The following is a 19,358-nucleotide window of genomic DNA, read 5'->3' as shown; positions in this document are numbered from 1 at the left end:
TTTGCACACCCTCACAGACAGCGCCAGATTTAGGTTTGATGAGGCCCTAAGCTACTGAAGGTGATGGGGCCCTTTATTGGTCCAGCTGTCCTTTGTCAACAATAAATTGTCACTGTTTTTGTGTGTGTTGAATGTATGCTATATGGTAATTTATGGACCTAATAGATATCTAAAGCTATTTGCACATAACAAAATATGTATTTTATCAAAGTAATTGTTGAACTGAAAGACAAGAAGTATATTAATAGTGAAATACAATTAAAAAGAAGTATATTGGGGGGCAAGAGAGTGGGGCCCTAAGCTATAGCTTGTTTAGCTTATACGTAAATCCGGCACTGCTCACATATAATATTTCATTAAGGATGGGGCTCCCAAAATACAAACAATTCATTCAAAGTAAACAGGTGGCAAGTTCTGTTTATGTGTGGAAGCAGGTACAATACTGAACTTGGGAGAGCTGGTGCAGGCTAGTAGCTGGACTAGGAGTGGAGAAGCTTGTACCGGTATTTAAGATTTCCAATACCTATCAAGCTCATTGGGTAGCCTCAGCCCAACCTACATCAAAGGGTTGACGTGAGGATAAAATGGATGGGGAGAACTGCCTTTACCATCCTGAGCATCTTGAGAAGTAAATGTAAATAAATGACAGCGTATCCAGATAATGCCAAATTGTAAAATACTTGTTATTCTTATCTCTTTTTCTTCAACTTATTTCCCTTCCATTGCTGCTGGCTGCCAATATTTCCCTCTTTGGGTGAAATAACCGGCAGCAAGAGGGCTGGGTTTACCTCTAGTTACTCTCTTATCTGTACAGCAGATTTCCTCCAGCAGGTCCTCCTAGCTTGCAGCTTCGCGGTTTCCCAGCCCAGGGGGAACAAAGTCCTCCCTGCCGTGCCGACTCCTTAGCTGGGGACTCAAAACACTCCGGGATTTATTCCCCGTTGATTTCCACGTCCCGGTCCCTCAGCTCTGCTCCGAATCAGCAAGTGCCAATTCAAGAGCAACCTTCCTGAAGGAGCTGAAAGACGTTTCTTTCCACAAGGTAATTTGTATTTCGGGGGCAAGCGAAGGCGCCATAGTACTTGGTAGCATCTCTCGCTCGCTCGCTCTCTTTTAAGGTTGCTAATCTTTATTAACCTTTAACTGACGCCTTTTCCCCTTTTTGCATCTTCTATCTAAGGGGTTGCTTGTCTGTGTAGGAATTTCCTAAAGGCAAACATTCTCACAAAACTAGCGAGCATATCAGCCCCTGCCCTAAGCAGAAGTTCCTAAATTCCATGGGGAATTTCATGGCTCTCCGTCTCCAGAAATGTCCCATCCCTAACTGTCATTTGCTTGGGTGGGTGTTTAATTCCAGCCAATAAGAGGGGTATATGCAAATTAATAGAGAGGGGGCGGGGTCCTTATCTGAGCTTTTTCCGGGAGCGGGGCAGGGATCACATTGTCTCTGCAGCTCAAGCTTTGTGACAGTAGGCAATTCTATTCTCACCGGGGGAAGGAAGGAGTGAGTTGTAATCGTCAGATTTTGTTTTAAATTGGGGCGCACTTTTTCGGAGAAATACACTTGGGCGAAGTGAACCCTTTTGTTCCTTCGTTCGCGACTGGACTTAACTGCCAGGGGTCCTTTACCTTTTTGCATTTGTTATCCCTGAATAGCAACTGGAGGCGTCATTTCACGAGGTGATAGTGACTCATGTCCTGTGACACTTGTTTATGAAGTTGGTTTTGTATTTAGTTCGTTGAACTTCTTCTTAAAATCCAGATGTATATTAAATTAGGGGAAAGAGTTTTGTGCATTGCAGTGCCTGAGGAGGAGAATACAGCATTCAGAAGCATTAACGTTCATCTTTTGATATGGTCAGGATTAGATTACAAAACGTCTACTATGTTTCATGATGGTGTTTAGTTTTTCCCCTTTATGTAAATCACTAATCAGTGTTTCTCAACAGAATTTATACTAAGAACACTCCATTCTTGCTAATGAATCAGTAGTGGTAGGTATAGATTACCTGGACTCCCTTGGGGAGAAGGGTTTATTATTATTATTATTATTATTATTATTATTATTATTATTATTATTTAATAGTGAAAACCTTGACCCTTGATGGGCACTTCCGCCTTGATCTTATTCAGAATTAAGCCCTGCTGAGTTCAGTTGGGTTTACTCCCAAATTAAATCTGCATAGATTACACAATTTTGGACTGAACGCTTCGGAATGCTAATTAGCAGTCTTGGATATCCCCACCCTTATTGTATAAAGGAACTACCCTATTAATCACAATGAACTAGAAAAAAACAATAATCTGAAGAGAAACACTGCTGTCTTCACATTGGTTTTAAAAAATGAGTTTTGATATATAAATTCTTTTTATATATATATACAGACCATGGAAGAGAACGAGCATCCATATACACTGATAAATGTCATAGGAGGCACAAATGGAGTATATGAAGACCATGTGGAGTTTCTGGAGAAACATTTTAAGCTCATTACCATGAAGGAGTTTACTGAAAACAAGCAAGCTCTTAGTCATAAAATCAAAGCAATTTTTATGTGGTTTCACAAACCAGTGGTTGACAGGGATCTCCTGCAAAGCTTGCCTAATTTAAAGGTGATTGCAAACTGTGGCGTAGGAGTGGATCACTTGGACCTCAAACTGATCTCCAGCTTTGGCGTGAAAGTAGCAAACACCCCATTCGCAGTTTCCAATCCTACAGCAGACTTGGGGATGGCCTTGATGCTGGCTTCCGCCAGGAGGATTGTGGAAGGTACACTTTAGCTTTCCGATTAACTTGCTTTAAAACATGGTGTGAATGCAACTGGTTGTGCACGGGTTGCTGTGCTTAAAAGTAATAGAGTGATCAAATAAAGGGAATTATTAAATGCTGTTTGTTGATAAAAAAATATTTCCAAACAAATCCACCCTAGAAAACATATTCGGTCTTACGAAACACCTGCCCTGTAAAGACAGTCTATTGCAGACATCCCCAAACTTCGGCCCTCCAGATGTTTTGGACTACAATTCCCATCTTCCCTGACCACTGGTCCTGTTAGCTAGGGATCATGGGAGTTGTAGACGGAAACATCTGGAGGGCCGCAGTTTGGGGATGCCTGGTTTATTGGATTTTGCAAACAGTTTCTTGGACGAGGAAGTTTTTTTCTCATGGTCTACAAGCGCTTGATTATATAGGCCTATAAATAGGCACGTGCAGAGAGGTTTATCTGTAAAATGTCTACATAGTCAGCAGGATGTCTGTATAGGTTGGAGAACGCCTTGTTGCACTAGCAAACACATGGATAAACCTGTTCTACATCGTTTTCAATATGCATAAAATATACAGCCTAGCTGCTGAATGCTAAATACTGAAAGTGGGTCACGGATAATTGCACTGCCACAGATGTTTGATTTAGATCCACTAGCACAGGTATCGTTTGAAGGATGTGATGACATCCTGCTGTTGGTAGAACTATATCTTCATATCTGTTTATTTTACATATTTATACTACCTTCCAGCTCAGATTAAGAACTCCCACAGACAAGTTCACAACAGTCAATGTCTTAGTTTGCAAAATCAGAGAGCAGTGAAAGACAAAGTAAAATGTTTAGAACAAAAATAATAGCTAGCAAGATTAAAACACACTGGTATCATGACATAATAAAAATGTATTAATTGTCAAAAAGAGGAGGGGGACAGATAAACAGGGAGAGATTTCCATAATTGGGGTTCTGTCAATGAAAAGGCCCTACCCCAACCATCCCCCCCCCATCACTCCTCTGATGAGTATAACTGTACATTTGGGCTAAAAGGGTGTGTGCCTTTAAGGAAGATTTGGGACCTGGTATGTAGTATTTTAGAAATCAAAGCAGTTGGTGGGTTGCTGTTGTTCAAATACAGCTCAGAGCTGTTAAAACCAGAGCAATTTGCCACACTGGGATTGGCATCACACCATATGTTTGTTGGTTGTTTTCCTAAAACGCTGCAAACCCTCGTTTTCTTTTGTCTATCTTAATTTCTAGGTCATCAGATTGCAGTTTCTCCTGACACTAAATGTTTTATGGCTGACTGGTTAGGAGAGGAAATTAACGGTGCAACGCTGGGGATCATTGGAATGGGCACTATCGGGTATAAAGTGGCCCAGAGAGCCAGAGCTTTTGAAATGAACATTCTTTATCATAATAGGAACCAGAGGTAAACCTGTGCCTGATCTCGGTGTTTTAATCTGATTTTACCCACCTGTTAACTTCAGCATTTATTTTGTCACTGCCTGGCATAAATCCATTGTAACTGAGTTTCCCTGGACTGCCTAAACATTTACTGTGAATGTTAATACCGGTAGAGTTCCTATTAAACAAGGCCTACTTCTCTGAGAAGTGACAAGGTCATGAGTAGGAATAGAAAGATCTGTCAATTTCCGTTCTTTCAGTTTTTCAATCATACATTTGGTTCTCTATATCTCTGCAACAATTGGGGAATTCTTTTTTTTTAATCCCCATGAGAATTCATCAGTATTGCAATGCAAATTTTCCCAGGTGAAGACATTTTGGATTAAAGTACACATTTTTGCAAGCAATTTTTCCTAACACAATGCATTTTTAATGTTAGTTTAACTAATAGATTCAGTTTTATGCACACTTTCTCCTAATATATTCATTTTTGCTAACATTGTTTGTGCATTGCACAATTCAGACAAGTACTAATTCCCAAGGATAGCTGTATTTTCATTTCACCAATCCTTTCTAATATCATCTCCATGTCTATCTAGTCACCGGGCAGGTCTTACTTCGTTTGATTTTGTTTGGAAGGAGAGGTCACTGGGGACTTAAGGTGTTTTGGTAATATCTGGGTTTGTTTACAAATATAAAATGTGATCGACGGAAGCAGAAAGCACAGGACTTCTACAAGCAGAAAATTCGCTGCTGCCCCATCCAACCTCCATAGGGAAGAGGTATTCCCAAATGCTTGTTTTTACTTACAGCTTAGCTGTTTTACTGCCCCCCCCCAGCCTCCAAAATCCTGTCTTTTTACACACACATAGCTGGGAGGAGGAAGAAATGCCACTTATCCTGCCCCGCCCCCGGCACTCTGATGGATTTCACATTCTTCATAAATTTCTGTTTTGTAGCCCTGAATGCTGGTTGTAACTTGGAGAAAGTCATGCGACCTTCCTTCTCCAAAAAGGATGTACAGTATAAAGCTGGTACACTAGCTTTAATTTGGCAAAAGCAATTCTAGGTAGGGTTGCCATATTTCAAAAATTGAAAATCCGGACAGCTTTTTTTTTTTTTTTTGCAAAGTTGTTGAGATGGTTTTGGGGTTTTTTTGGCCAGAGATTTTTTATTTTATTTTTTGCAAAGTCTCAAGAAAAGAAGAAGATGTTTTGAGCTATTTTAAAAGAAATGAACCGAAATCTACACTTCCGACATGGGTTGCCATATGTCCGGATGTTCCCTGTGGCTGAATCCTGGCTATGTCTGGGAAATTCCGGACGTATTGCAACCTGTATATCCAGAGGTCATGTTGGTTCCAGGAGAATGCCCAAACAATATACAGTTGCATCCAGAAGAGCAAAAGTTTCAGTTTATTATTAGTCCTTCAGTGATCCTTGACAAAAAGTCCTGGATTTTTTTGGGAAAGGAAAGAATGAACTAGGTATCACCTGCATATTGCTGACACTAAAACTCACATCCCCAGATGACCTTTCCTGGTGGTTTCATGAAAATGTTTAACAACAACCTCGATGTTATTTTTGTTAAATGCTTAACTAGCTAAATGTCTGTTTCCTGAAGGAATGAGGTTGATGAACGGGCTGTCGGTGCTGTTTATTGCCCAAAGTTGGAAGACTTACTCCAGCGTTCTGACTTCGTCATACTGTCTGTGAACCTGACACCTCAAACACAAAAACTGATCGGTAAAAAGGAGCTGGAGCTCATGAAACCCACTGCTACTCTTATCAACATCTCTAGAGGTAGGATACCGAATCATGTTTGGGAAGTAAACCACATTTTCCTGGAGAGATGCCGGCCTAGAGACTGAGGACTCTCCATTATTTTGTGGAGTCAACACACAAGAATGAGAGGAGTTGGGGGAAATCATGTCATCTCCAGCAACTGTCCACTGCACTTGCTTCAGGTGATTAGTCTCCTACTTTTTAGGCGCTGTAGAGCTAGATAAGCCTCTCCCAACCTGGTGTCCTTATAATGTTTTGGAGCATAAATCTAAACCATTCCAGCAGGCAGCATAGAATGGTCCATGGTAAGGGATTATGGGAGTTCTAGCCCAAACCTGGAAGGCACCAGATTGGGAAAGGCTGAGCTAGATTGGAACAGATATTGGACACACATTATAGTTCTGCAGAAATCTCGGCTGATAGGATTTTGAAGTCCTTGCTTTCTATATTGCTGTCTATAATGCAGTCTTATGTTTCAGTTCAAAGAAAACAGTACAATTTTTCATTTAGGTCAAGTGGTTGATCAAGATTCATTGGTGAACGCACTGAAAAATGGAGTTATTAAGGCCGCAGCTTTGGATGTGACATATCCTGAGCCATTGCCAAGGTAAAAATGGTTCTGCATGGAAATGCTTAAGCAGAAATCAGAATCAATGTTTGTCTATTAACTATTTGGTTTGCCATCGATTGCCCCATCTTTGGCATAATCTATGTCCCAAAATGTATTCTGACTCATTTCTGATTTGCCTGAAGATGGATGAATCAGTTTTGGTTTTCAAAGTTTCTTACTTTTCTAATCTTAAATTCATTTCTCCACATTTCCACAGCAAATGTGCTAATTTAAAGAAAAAATCTTCATGAAAATTCACCAGCATTTTTGTACAAATTTATCCTTAAAACCACATTTTTATATTTAAATTTTTTTGAATTTTTTTTACATTTTTCTCTTTTATGGCTGCAACTTTTCACTATATTTGTATGTGTCTTTTGTAATTGTATATTTCATTGTTGAAGCGCACCCTGGCACTTCACGTTAAAGGGCCGGTTAGAAATCTAATACGTAAATATAAACATCTGGAGGGCGCCATCACCAAGGGCAATTTAAGATGAAGCAGCTGGACATTTACTCCAAACCATGGCAATTGTTAATTCTTCAGGTTACTGTAGATGTGATGTAGGGTTGTTATCTAGTATTAGTCAGGGTGGATCCATTAAATTCAATGAATCTAAGTCGGAATATGATTTAGTTGGGTATCACTCATAGTGTGTTAATGCAAACTTTACATTGTAATGGCTCTGAAATGTTAACTGGTTTGCATAGGCAAGGTGGTATAATTTTAAACCTCATGGTGCACAGACAATACTTATGCAATCAGTTTAATAACAGTTGCTCATGGACCTTGGAATTCAGATTCCAAGGCCTCCTTTGACCTCATATGTGCAAATCTCCTTAAGTGAACTGTGAAATTGCAGCACCTATGCAAATGGCTGCCATTGCAGCATAAGAGTAGATCAGTCATTCAGACCTCTTAAACCTTGAACATGTTAGCAGGCAAATTAATGGACACAACTTACCTTCTTTTTTTTTACTATTTCAATCATAGGGTTGGGTCATACTTATTACTCCATTTTATAATGCAGATGTGAATATTACTTGTATTTTGTGTATGCAGAAAACAATCTGAAGGTTCCTTATTCAGTTCCATCTCTATGTACACTATCTGGAACTCCTCAAATGAAGGAGAGGATATAAATGTTTACAAACAGATTAAAATGTGATGTGTGACTAGCAGACACATACCGTAGAACATGCCTGTCATTTAGATACAGTACCTTTTTGCAGTGCTTTTTTCTGGGGGGACGCATACCCCTAAACATTTTGTGAATCTTTGTACTTTTGTCCATTTACTGTATTTATTTCCCCTGATTTGAACTATAAAATGGTGGTTTTCTTGAGTCAAAATGAGAGTACCCCTAAACATTTTTTAAAGAAAAAAGCACTGCCTTTGTGGCCCTGAACTGATTTTAAGAATGGGATTTGATTGTGCGTGTAATGGCATATTTTAGTTAGTTTCCTTCCAATTATAGAATGGACTGAGCAGTGGAGGGTTCTGTCAGCAAATGAAGGAAGGTAATTTTCACTGATTTCCCTTTAAGTCACCCTCCTCTCTGTCCCTCATGCTGTTCTGAAGGGTCCCCCAACCCTTTGGAGCAAATTTTCATGGGCATTGGGCATTTCAGGGAGAACAAGGAATCAGTCAGTCACGTCTTCCCCTTCTCCTGGCAGAAGCGTCCTGCGAACAGAACTCTGTGTAGGAATGTTTCTGCCAGCAACTGCCTTGTTAGGAACCAAGCCTAACATAATAATCGGTTCATTTTCACAAACTTTTTGTGGTCAAAATAGTGGCATGCTTTACTAAGATTTTAAGTAAATTTATGATTTATTTTCTTCCTTCCTTCAGAGATCATGCTTTATTACATTTAAAGAATGTCATTATAACTCCTCACCTTGGAAGTGCAACTTCAAAAACTCGCCGTCTGATGATGAAAAACATGGTTGAAAGTATCTTGGCTGGCGTCAGTGGTCTCCCAGTCCCTAACGAAGTACATGTATAACATTCTCCACATGATACAGATGAAATGTTAATTCGGTGTACGTTTTGCTATACAGTATCTGTTTCAATGTTTTCATATGAAAATTATATATTCGATTTTTATTTTCAGTACAAAACAAAATTTGCACTTATATTCAGATATGAAAAAGAAAAAATGAATGAATATGTTATTTGATGTGTTTCCTTTATTGTATTGTTCAAATTGTTTTACAGGGCTTTGCTAAATGGAATGGAAACACAAATTAAAAAAAAAAGTTGTAATATGTGCTTTTTTCTGTTTTTTAAAAAAATATTGCTGGATGAGATCTTTAGCGCTGGCATATTAAATGAGTGTGCTGTAAAACATCAGAAGAATTATTCTGAAAAATTCCATGACATTTGTATAGCTATATTCAATCCAATCCAAATAACTTTATTGTACTAGCCAATGGCCATGACAAATCTGAATAAAAAATAAATACAAGCGAGAAGGGTGTTGTGCCACAAATACTGGTCTCCGTTTAGATCTCTGTGTCTCCCTTACAGTTCACTGCTACATTGTCCAGGGTACAACCTGTGTGACATGCTGTGTTTTCTCATATATAAAAGTTTCTGTTTTGAAAATTATGAAATGAGATATGCTCATAAGAGAAGTAATTGATAGTGATTTCTTTTACTTCGTCACATTTAGGTGTCTATATTTTCTTTGTAAACATAGCCGTAATTGTACCTCCCTAAAACAAGAGTTGACATCTCCATCTCATCAAGGGTTTGGAAGCAGGAAATGTTATAACAATGGCGTTCAGGTTTAAGAAAGAGAATCACAAGAGCACAGTAAACAAAAGTTCAGAAGAAAAAATGGTATGTTGCCCGATGATCCTACATAAATTCAGAGGTTAAGTACCACAGAGTTTAATGGGATTTGGGCTGCCGTCTTAATCCTACTTGCCTGGGAATAAATTCAACAGGATTTTCTTCCTCGTAGATATGCAGTGTTATTCCCTGGCAAAGGAGCACAGGATTCAGCCTCCGTAAATATGGAAGTGAGAGCTGGACCATAAAGAAGGCTGATCGCTGAAGAATTGATGCTTTTGAATTATGGTGCTGGAGGAGACTCTTGAGAGTCCCATGGACTGCAAGAAGATCAAACCTATCCATTCTTAAGGAAATCAGCCCTGAGTGCTCCCTGGAAGGACAGATCGTGAAGCTGAGGCTCCAATACTTTGGCCACCTCATGAGAAGAGAAGAATCCTTGGAAAAGACCCTGATGTTGGGAAAGATTGAGGGCACTAGGAGAAGGGGACGACAGAGGACAAGATGGTTGGACAGTGTTCTCGAAGCTACGAACATGAGTTTGACCAAACTGCGGGAGGCAGTGCAAGACAGGAGTGCCTGGCGTGCTATGGTCCATGGGGTCACGAAGAGTCGGACACGACTAAACAACAACAACAAATACATTAAAAGCCAAATAAAAATAGTCAATAGAGGTCACACATCTTCAAAGCACAAAACATATACAGTAGTCACATATGGACAGCATTCCTGCACAACGGTTATCTGTCCCTGCACACCAAACACGTCATCACTGAACAGCACATTCCAGGATTAAAATGAGATTAGAGGATACTGATCACCAGCTCATCTCTTCCTCAAAAATACATATTTTGGAGCGGCTGTAAACAGTCCCACTCTTGCTCTATTTGGGGTTTGAAATATGTAGCCTTACTGAGAAAAAAAGAAGGCACTCAAATGTATAATGAATGGGTACACATTTCAACCTTAATTGGCAAGGAATTGCATGGGATTTGGTGGAACACACATCAATATTGTTATTACGGTAATAATAATTTGTATTGTCACCCAAGATATCGGACATACCATCCAGATGGAGCAATGGGGAATATTGTGGAAGCAAGATAAAAGATTTATTACTTGTTACACAATAAGAGAAAATCTTATGAAGATTATGTACAGGTGGTACCGTATATGTCTTCCTCTAAACTGGCTAAGATCTGCAAATTAAAAACAAACACTTGTTGGAGATGCAATATGGTAGAAGGAACGATGTACCACGTATGGTGAGGATGTGGGAAAATAAAAAAAATCTGGAATAGTATTCACGAGGAACTGAAAAAGATGTTTAAAACATCATTTGAGGAAAAACCAGAAGCGTTCCTGTTAGGCATTGTATCAATAGACATCCCCAACGACAAGAAAAAAGTGTTTTTATATACTACAGCTGCTGCCAGAATACTAATAGCCAAAAATTGGAAAGGGGACACTGTCCCATGAATAATGGATTGGCAAAATAAACTATGTGAATTTATAGAATGGCAGCAGCTATCAGATACCAATCAAATCAGAAACTAAGGAAAGAATGGGAATGCATGGAATAATATATAACAAAACATCGTTCTAAAACAAACTTATTGATATGCATTGACTAAATTTTGTAAAGCTAAGATATTGACAGACGTTTTATGGGGAAAATACAGACAATATACACAACACAATACAATAGGAAACAAAAACAAAAGAAGCTGTAAAGTGGTGGAGGGAAGACACAGGGGTAGGAATAAGGGAAATACCGTGTTTCTCATATTATAAGACACGTCTTATATTTATTTTTTCCTCAAAAAAACACACTATGGCTTATTTTCAAGAGATGTCTTATTTTTTTCCTCCTCCTCCTGCCGCGGCCGGCATTGCTGCTGCTCCTATCACTATGTCTTATTTTCGGGGTATGGCTTATATTCCTTGAATGCTTAAAAATCCTGCTATGGCTTATTTTATGGGGATGCCTTAAAATATGAGAAACAGGGTATATATACAAAGCGATTTACATATGTTAAAATGTGTAACTGAATGTAATAATGAATGTAATAATGTAAATAAAATAATAGATCAGTAATAAGGTCAAGTCTACACCATACATGGTTCCCCTCCCCCAAAATAATAATTTGTATTGTCACCATCAGCATATAATTTATTGTAGTAATAACAAAGCAGCGATATTCACTGCATATACAGTACACAGCCACCTCGCAACGGGAGCGATCGCAACCGCAATCGCCAAGCAAACCCGCGCGGGCATGAATGAGAAAGCGAAGCGTGACTGCGGAAGGGCTGCGCTTACCGACTCAGAGGCGCCGGGCGCCGCCAGGTGTCCAGAGCGGCGAGTGCGGATGCTTTGCGGCGAGAAGAGCGCTTCATGGCCGCTGGGGGCGCTGCGGCAGCTTCCCGCTATAGACGTTGCCGGGGCCTTGCGGTGCGGCGAGGAGCAGCCGCGGCCGCGGAGCTGTTTCCAGCCGACGGGGAGTTTCTTGGAACTCCTGCGCGGTGAAGAGTCCCGAGGTGACCATGTGGGGCTTTCGAAGCGCGGCCGCGGCCGCTGCAGCCTTTGCCAGCAGCCGAGCGACTCCGCCTCCCGGGACGGCAGCCTGGTGGTGGCGGCGGCCTCGGGACGGCGGCCTCTTCCTCCCTCCGCTGGGCTGCCCCGGCTGCCGGGCTCTGCGCTGCTCCGCCGCCCTCTGCGGCTCCAGGAACCTGCTCAAGAAGTTCCTTTCTAAAAAGAAGTGAGTAATGCACCCCCACCCCCGAATAACAATAACAATAACAATAACAATAACAATAACAATAATAATAATAATAATAATAATAGACAGCCATATATATGCAATACAGTACTTTCCTTACCTCTCTGGGTAAGACAGACTTCTTTTGGGAAAGGATAGAAAGTCAGAAGAGACCGCGAGGGTGCAGCCCCCTTGCAATGCAGGAATTCTTTTGCTCAATAGGGGTCTTGAACCCACGACCCTGAGATTAAGAGCCTCGTGCTGAACCAGCTGAGCTCTCACTACTATTCACTAGGTGCTGTGCAGATGAACACAGGAAGTCCCTAAACTGCAATGAATTGTTTTTCTGATCCCACCCCACCCCCCTTAAGGAGGGGATTGGGCCCCTCCTTTAGCACTTTCTACTGATTAATATTGTTATGAGTTTGGGGGTGGGGCGGGAAAGTAGAATGGTATATGTGAGATCCTTCTAACCCCTGGATCCAGCAAGTGTTAAGATTATAAACCAGGCTATTGTTGTTATTACGGTTTCAATTTATATACTGTAGTGCCTTTTATCAAAATATCTCAGGGTGGTGTACAGCATTAGAAATACATTACGAAACATCAATGACAAAAACATAGTAAAAAGCATGCTGACAGACAGCCTGATAGTAAAATCATCATCATCATCTTCCCCACACTTTCGCAGGCCATAGATTATTTAAAAGCCATAGGCTTGGGTAAAGAGGAATGTTTTTGCCTGGCATCTAAAGACATGTAATGAGGTTGTCAGTTGAGCCTCTCTGGGGAGAGCATTTCACAAATGGGGAGCCACCACAGAAAAGGCCCTTTCTCTTGTTGCCACTCTCTGAACCTGTCTGGGACATAGAGAAGGGCCTCAGATGACAAGTGCATCTGCCTCTCCCTGAAATAGTGCTGCTGTAGTTTGACATATGTTTGATACATTATTGCTCATGTTAAATCCATAAAACTCATATAGTCTCTCTCTTTTTTTTCCGAAAGGAAGAAGTTTTGGTATGATAGTCCTACACTGGGCTCTTCCCTGGTAAGCACAGGCGGATTTTTAAATGGGAAAGACAACTACAATGGAAAAGTAGGTCGTGCTTGATGCACAAGATATTCCTCTCAGCAATCTTTTTTGTTTTAAAGGCACACAAGCCATCCAACTTGGCAAGTATATTAAAGCTTCATCCACCAAAGGTGAAGAAAGAAGACAGCATACGTAAAAGAGCCCTAAATGTTCTGCTGCTTAAAGCTGTGAGGGATGTCCTGAGTACCTTTGAGGCTGGCCAAGAAGTTTATGACCTCAACGTGGAACTGTCTAAGGCAAGTACAAAAGGCATAAATCCAGCAAAGTCCCTCATATAAAGTTGTGAGATCAGAAATGTAATGGGACCGTCAAAGCCCAGTCATGAAACCTGTTCTACAGATTTCACGATGGTTTGTTGCCGTCTGACTGCAAGATCTGTAACAGAATTGGAAAGGGCCTGTAGTCCAACGCTTGGTTAATGTAGGATATTCATCCCTCCCTGTTGAAAGTCGGGCATAAGTAGAAAAAGTTGGATAGGAGTGAACAGCTAGATACACAGGTATTGTTGTCAGGATTTGCTTTGCTTAGGTAATAGTAATCCTCTTCTTGAACCTCTTGAATGTAATGGGATTATTGTCATTGCCCCCTTCCAAGATTAGAGTTCTTCACCATGTAAAATGTGCCCTTACAACTGGCATTTTGAACACCATAGGTGTCCCTCACATCAGATTTTTCAGTATGTCGTATCTACTGGAGGACTACTAGCAGTGTGGAACAGGATGACTACATTGAGAAGGTTCTACGGAAGAGTGGTCCCCGTATAAGGTAGCTACTACACTGCTGTATCCAGAGGAGGGCGAATGTCCTTGTCTAGAGGCCATATTGGCAACTTTAAAAGGGCACGTTGAGTGTTGGACTTAAGAATATGTGGTCAATTGACTGGTTTATTATTTGGCTGTGGTCAAGTTTCCAAAGTCTAAAGTGCCACTATGTAGGTGGTATAAAAACTTTGTCTAACACTGTAAAGATGGTGATTTATCTTTAAAAAGTGCTTCTGTGATTAGCATAAATATTAAACCTGTTCACAATTCAAGTATCTCTTTAACTAGTATCTCTTTAACTATTCAAAGTGTTGGTGCTGACCTTTAAAGCCCTAAATGGCCTCGGTCCAGTATACCTGAAGGAGCATCTCCACCTACATGATTCTGCCCGGACACTGAGGTCCAGCACCGAGGGCCTTCTGGCGGTTCCCTCGTTGCGAGAAGCCAAGTTGCAGGGAACTAGGCAGAGGGCCTTCTCAGTGGTGGCGCCTGCCCTGTGGAACGCCCTCCCAACAGATGTCAAAAAGGAAAACAACTACCAGACTTTTAGAAGACATCTGAAGGCAGCCCTGTTCAGGGAGGCTTTTAATGTTTAATAGATTATTGTTTTATTCTTCTGTTGGAAGCCGCCCAGAGTGGCTGGGGAGACCCGGTCAGATGGGCGGGGTATAAATAATAAATTATTATTATTATTATTATTAACACTTTAAAAATAGTTTGCCAATATATGATTATCTAACTGGTCAAATGGTGTTTTTGTTACTCAAATGCCCAACTTTAGCTTGCTTGTTACACCGTTAGGCTCGCAAGCAACTTCAACACATGCAGAAACATGTACCGTATGTACTGTTTTCTTTCAGTTACATTCTTATGCAACATCCACAGACAGATATGCATGCACACTTCCATGCAAGTGTTCAAAATAACATTTTTTTGTGTATACACAGAGCAGTCCATGTTACTTCTCAAATACACACATACAAAATATGTTTCTCCTTCCCTTGATTGGTACCTACTTGACTGGGATCTGCAAGAATCTGCTCTAGAAGAGGAAGCTGTTCTGCTGAATAAACAGGAAAGAGTGGCTTGTTTCCTGTGCATCACTCTCACTTTACAGAAAATCCCCGCGAGGGGTACTGTTAGCTGACATGGCCCTGTGGAATGGAGTTTGCCACAAAAGTTGGATGGGCCTACTTCACATTTTGAAAACTGGATAATTGTCCAGTGGGGTAATTAGGAGATGTTGCAGTGCTTCATTTTTTCATTCTATCTTTGTTTTTATTCTGATTTTCTCCAAAAATTTAACAAATGTTGTAGCTGATTTTAATATTAGAGGCTTCTCCTTTCCTTCCTTCCTTCCTCTTCTTTTTTTTATTTTACAGACACCTTCTGATTTCACATCAGGTCCTAGGAACCGTTCCTTCATTAGTGTTTGTCAGAGACAAAGAAGAAGCTGCTATAAGAGAGGTAATGAAGAAAGTGCACAACTGTATTGTTAATACGCAACGTCAGGGTAATCGCAGCATGGAGATGGGATACTGCTCCAAGCCCTCCCCATCCCACTGCCACAAAAACCAGGGAAAGCCATTTTGGGATGCATTCATAGCAACTTGTTAATAGAAATATACTATTGCACTAGGCTGATCCAGGGTGGAGTCCATTTTTCAGTCCAAAGTCCACATTCCATCATGAGCAACTTACTGGGTGGACGGGGGGGTCACATGCCAGCAGTGAGCAGAGCAAAGGGTTGTGGCCAGTGGCAGAAATGGTAAAATCAATGGGTACGACGCTTACCTGTGTACAATAAGCTACATTCCAATTGTGTATGTCAGAATTTTTTTACACATGCATCCATCCAGGCAACTGAAAGGTGTTACCACATTTCAGGGGCACATTGTTTGCTCAACACATTAAGCCAAACTATGGCTTACTGGAAGTGCACAAACATGCAAGCTCCTGGAGATGAGCTTGCAACCATTTTGCTCCACCTCGGTCCTTTTTTGCTCCCATACCGCACCAAGCTAAGTCAAGGATTTGACTTAGTTTGTCATTCAAACCCAGACCCGTGTTTAAACTGTCTCACTAACCACTAGCTGTAGGCAAGGTTTGTTCTTTCTCAGAATCCACACAGTAAACCCTAGATTGACTTACCATGATGTCATGTGTACTGGACCACTTGCATGGTAACGAGGGCTTGCAACTTATTTACCTTCTTGATAAAGAAACTGCCCTATTTCTGGATATCTTAAATGCGTGTTGTCACGGTCCTTGTTTGACTACTTCTGAGAAACTAGTACCACAGCCATTCTGTCTTTAAGGCTTTTATTTTGCCTGATATTTTCAATGTGAATCAGTATCAAGAATACATGTCCGATCAGTCTGACAAAGATTCTCCCAATGCCTGGCGTCTGCTCCTCCCCCAGCATAGTAAGCGTGGGATTCCTGCCCTCCTCCCTTTGCGCCTGTCTTAAGTCAGGCATGAACTTAAAAGGGCGAGGCATCTCCCCGCTGGACACTTCCCCTGATCCCTCCCCCTGATATCCTGTTTGAGGTTGCAGTAAGGTCTCTAGGATGCTGCCTGAGTCAGGGTGCCTCTCTTCTGCGATTGTCAGGGAATGCTCACTGCTAGAACAGTCCCTGACACATGTGAATTTATTTTCTTTCAGATTGAGAATTTACTGGCAACTGCTGATTTTGGGCCTGAAGAAGAAGAAGGAAAGGAATCGGTTCAAAATGATTTCAGGTATAAAATCATAAACACAAATGTAATGCTTTCGAAAAACTAGTTAAAATATTTTTAGATGCATTCTCAAGCTACCGTTGGTTTGGTTCAGAGTTATGTGCCTGTATTGGATGAAAGGCTGTTTGTGGAACAAGACATTTCCACTCCTCCTTCTTACTGTAGTCTCAATGTTCCCTTCCTACAGTGCAGGATCTGTCTCTAGAGAAATCAATGAACCCTCCAGAACATTGTGGGCTGCAGTGGGAGGGGGGAAATCGGCAAAAAACTAGGCAAAGGCACAAGTATCACATACCGTTAGGGCTACAGTTCTTACCTTTTTATCCCTTTCTTGCAGTGAACAACGATACACCAAAGCCACCACATACCTGGACTCGTCCCTTTCCTGCATGCCTGATAATCTGTTTGGAATTGATCATGATGCATTAAATAAGCAAATAATTGAGTACAAAAAAATGACTAAGGACAAGGAAATAGGAGGAGTTGCATTGTCGGAGCAGCAGAAGCAACAGCTGGCTGAGTTACAAAAGCGCAAGAAAATGAGATGGAAGAAAGCCAAGAAACCATTTGATGACGGAATTACACCTCAGGAATACCTAATGGACAAATGCAGTGAAGATGATTGGGACAGTGACACTGCGTCCTCACATGAACTGGAAAATGAACTGGAGGATGAATTGCAGGAAATAGAAGATAGACTAGAAGTAGATAACAGTACCACCGAGCACAAGTAAACTTGTAAAACAAAACTATGGCTTACCTGAGAGCAAACCCCATTAACCTCAGTAGAATTTATTTCTAAGTAGGTACGGTATATACATGAGGAGAATAAGCATTTTGCTTTTCACCATTAAAACAGCATATAGATGAGGAAAACCATAAGTTTTCATAGAATAGTTTATGTTTAAAAAACCTTGTTTCAAACCGTTTTTATTAAAGAATTGTACAATTCTCCTTGTCAGCAGTTCAGTTTAATTCACACAATGACTTACATTTGAACAACAGTGACAGTACCAAACTATCTTCATTATAATGTGTATCACTGGAACTTAATTGGTATCCCAGTAATAACCATATTTACCATTACCCAGGTGGCGCTGTGGGCTAAACCACAGAGCCTAGGGCAGTGATGGCAAACCTATGACACGCGTGTCAGACGTGACACGCAGAGCCCTCACTGCTGGCACGCCCCATCGGCCCATTCGCGCTGTTGATTCCCCCCCACATTTGTTCTCCCGCTCCTCCTCACGCTACAGCTTGTCTCCGCTGTTAAAACCCAGATCCTTTTTTGCTGTTGTTGTTGCTGGTAGCCAGAGATTGGTTTTTACCCTTTCTGTGCTGTTTTTTTCTGGCGCTTTGGCAGACAATGATTGGGTGTAACAGCATTCATTTTTTAACCCGTTCTGTGCTGGGGTTTTTTGGCGCTTTGGCAGACTGTGTCAGTGCTATGTGTTAGTTCCAGCGAAGGTATTATTCGTAATTTATTTCTATTCTCTCCCCCCCCCAAAAAAGTGCAGCAGCTTTGGGGCAACCCCCCCCAAAAAAAGTAAAGCAACTTTTACACACACACCCAAAACCTTCAAAACTTTGGTCAGCAGCTCCCCCCCAAAAGCTCAACAACTCTGGGTACTTTGTGATAAATAAGGGGTTTTTTGTTTGGTTTGGTTAAATAATTAGTTTTTGGTTTATTAAATACAGTTATATATTACAATTATACATTTTTGTTATTTAAACTATAATATCGCGGAATTACGGTTTTTTTCTCGAAGTGACACACCACCTGAGTTATGCTCGGTTTTTTGGTGAATTTTGACACACCAATCTCAAAAGGTTGCCCATCACTGGCCTAGGGCTTGCCGATCAGAAGGTCGGCGGTTAGAATCCCTGTGACGGGGTGAGCTCCCGTTGCTTGGTCCCAGCTCCTGCCAACCTCACAGTTCGAAAGCACATCAAAATGCAAGTAGATAAATAGGAACCGCTATAGCGGGAAGGTAAACGGCGTTTCCATGTGCTGCTCTGGTTTGCCAGAAGCGGCTTTGTCATGCTGGCCACATGACCTGGAAGCTATACGCCGGCTCCCTCGGCCAATAATGCGAGATGAGCGCCGCAACCCCCGAGTCGGTCACGACTGGACCTAATGGTCAGGGGTCCCTTTACCTTTACCATTGACAGGATCAGTCTTCTTTCACATTTTTTCCAGCAATCTTTACAACAGCACTATGAGGTCAGCTAGTAAGAGTACCCCCACATTATAAGACAAGATGATGCTTAATGTTAGTAGTTTTCTTACAGCCACCCCCTGAGATGTGTTGAGATTGGAAAGAAATACCTGGGCTAATGTTCTTAACTGTTTTCCTATACTAAGTCCAGATACCACGGCCGGGTTAGTAGACATGAGATTCTGCAGTCTTGGCAGTATCTCCCATGAGAGACAGAACAGTGGTTCCAATAATTTTACCAAGAAGTGGTCTGTGGGTGATAACACTGACAATGGAGTGATGGATTATATGACTGTGGCTCCTTCCATAATTCTCTTCTTCAAAGCAGCCCTATCAGAAGTGGTCCCAAGATAAAGACAGTAGCCTTGTTATTCAGAAAGTTGGCTGGTAGCCATGCAGCTGTGTAGGCTGGAGGAGAAGGGGTA

At 41.2% G+C, this 19,358-nt stretch overlaps 2 protein-coding genes across 4 annotated transcripts; both read left to right on the top strand.

Moving 5' to 3' along the window:
* The first annotated feature begins 422 nt into the window (after positions 1 to 422).
* LOC118090273 (uncharacterized) lies at positions 423 to 9,053 on the top strand. Of its 3 annotated transcripts, none has more exons than XM_035125792.3 (6): positions 423 to 1,042; positions 2,386 to 2,770; positions 4,021 to 4,192; positions 5,791 to 5,969; positions 6,462 to 6,558; positions 8,414 to 9,053. In XM_035125792.3, the coding sequence occupies exons 2-6, from the start codon at positions 2,389 to 2,391 to the stop codon at positions 8,565 to 8,567; spliced, it is 984 nt and encodes a 327-aa protein (XP_034981683.1). In that variant the 5' UTR covers positions 423 to 1,042; positions 2,386 to 2,388; the 3' UTR covers positions 8,568 to 9,053. The 3 variants fall into 3 exon arrangements, with proteins under 3 accessions (XP_034981683.1, XP_034981682.1, XP_034981684.1); XM_035125791.3 differs by lacking the exon at positions 423 to 1,042 and adding an exon at positions 1,399 to 1,680; XM_035125793.3 differs by lacking the exon at positions 423 to 1,042 and adding an exon at positions 1,416 to 1,504.
* A 2,541-nt stretch (positions 9,054 to 11,594) lies between these two features.
* On the top strand, positions 11,595 to 17,660 carry RBFA (ribosome binding factor A). Its single transcript, XM_035125542.3, has 7 exons — positions 11,595 to 12,120; positions 13,126 to 13,168; positions 13,273 to 13,449; positions 13,866 to 13,978; positions 15,357 to 15,441; positions 16,641 to 16,717; positions 17,052 to 17,660. The coding sequence occupies exons 1-7, from the start codon at positions 11,906 to 11,908 to the stop codon at positions 17,446 to 17,448; spliced, it is 1,107 nt and encodes a 368-aa protein (XP_034981433.2). The 5' UTR covers positions 11,595 to 11,905; the 3' UTR covers positions 17,449 to 17,660.
* Positions 17,661 to 19,358: the final 1,698 nt, after the last annotated feature.

The sequence above is a fragment of the Zootoca vivipara genome, chromosome 8 (assembly GCF_965207765.1).
Source record: "Zootoca vivipara chromosome 8, rZooViv2.hap1.1, whole genome shotgun sequence".
NCBI lineage: Eukaryota > Metazoa > Chordata > Lepidosauria > Squamata > Lacertidae > Zootoca > Zootoca vivipara.
Note: the sequence above shows the minus strand (reverse complement) of the source record. Positions and strands in the feature narration are given on the sequence as shown.

Coding starts and splice junctions, on each gene's coding strand:
- LOC118090273 (XM_035125792.3), top strand. CDS start 2,389: ATGGAAGAGAACGAGCATCCATATACACTGATAAATGTCATAGGAGGC. Junction 2,771..4,020: donor CGCCAGGAGGATTGTGGAAG/GTACACTTTAGC, acceptor CTTAATTTCTAG/GTCATCAGATTGCAGTTTCT. Junction 4,193..5,790: donor TATCATAATAGGAACCAGAG/GTAAACCTGTGC, acceptor TGTTTCCTGAAG/GAATGAGGTTGATGAACGGG.
- RBFA (XM_035125542.3), top strand. CDS start 11,906: ATGTGGGGCTTTCGAAGCGCGGCCGCGGCCGCTGCAGCCTTTGCCAGC. Junction 12,121..13,125: donor AAGTTCCTTTCTAAAAAGAA/GTGAGTAATGCA, acceptor TTTTTCCGAAAG/GAAGAAGTTTTGGTATGATA. Junction 13,979..15,356: donor AAGAGTGGTCCCCGTATAAG/GTAGCTACTACA, acceptor TTTATTTTACAG/ACACCTTCTGATTTCACATC.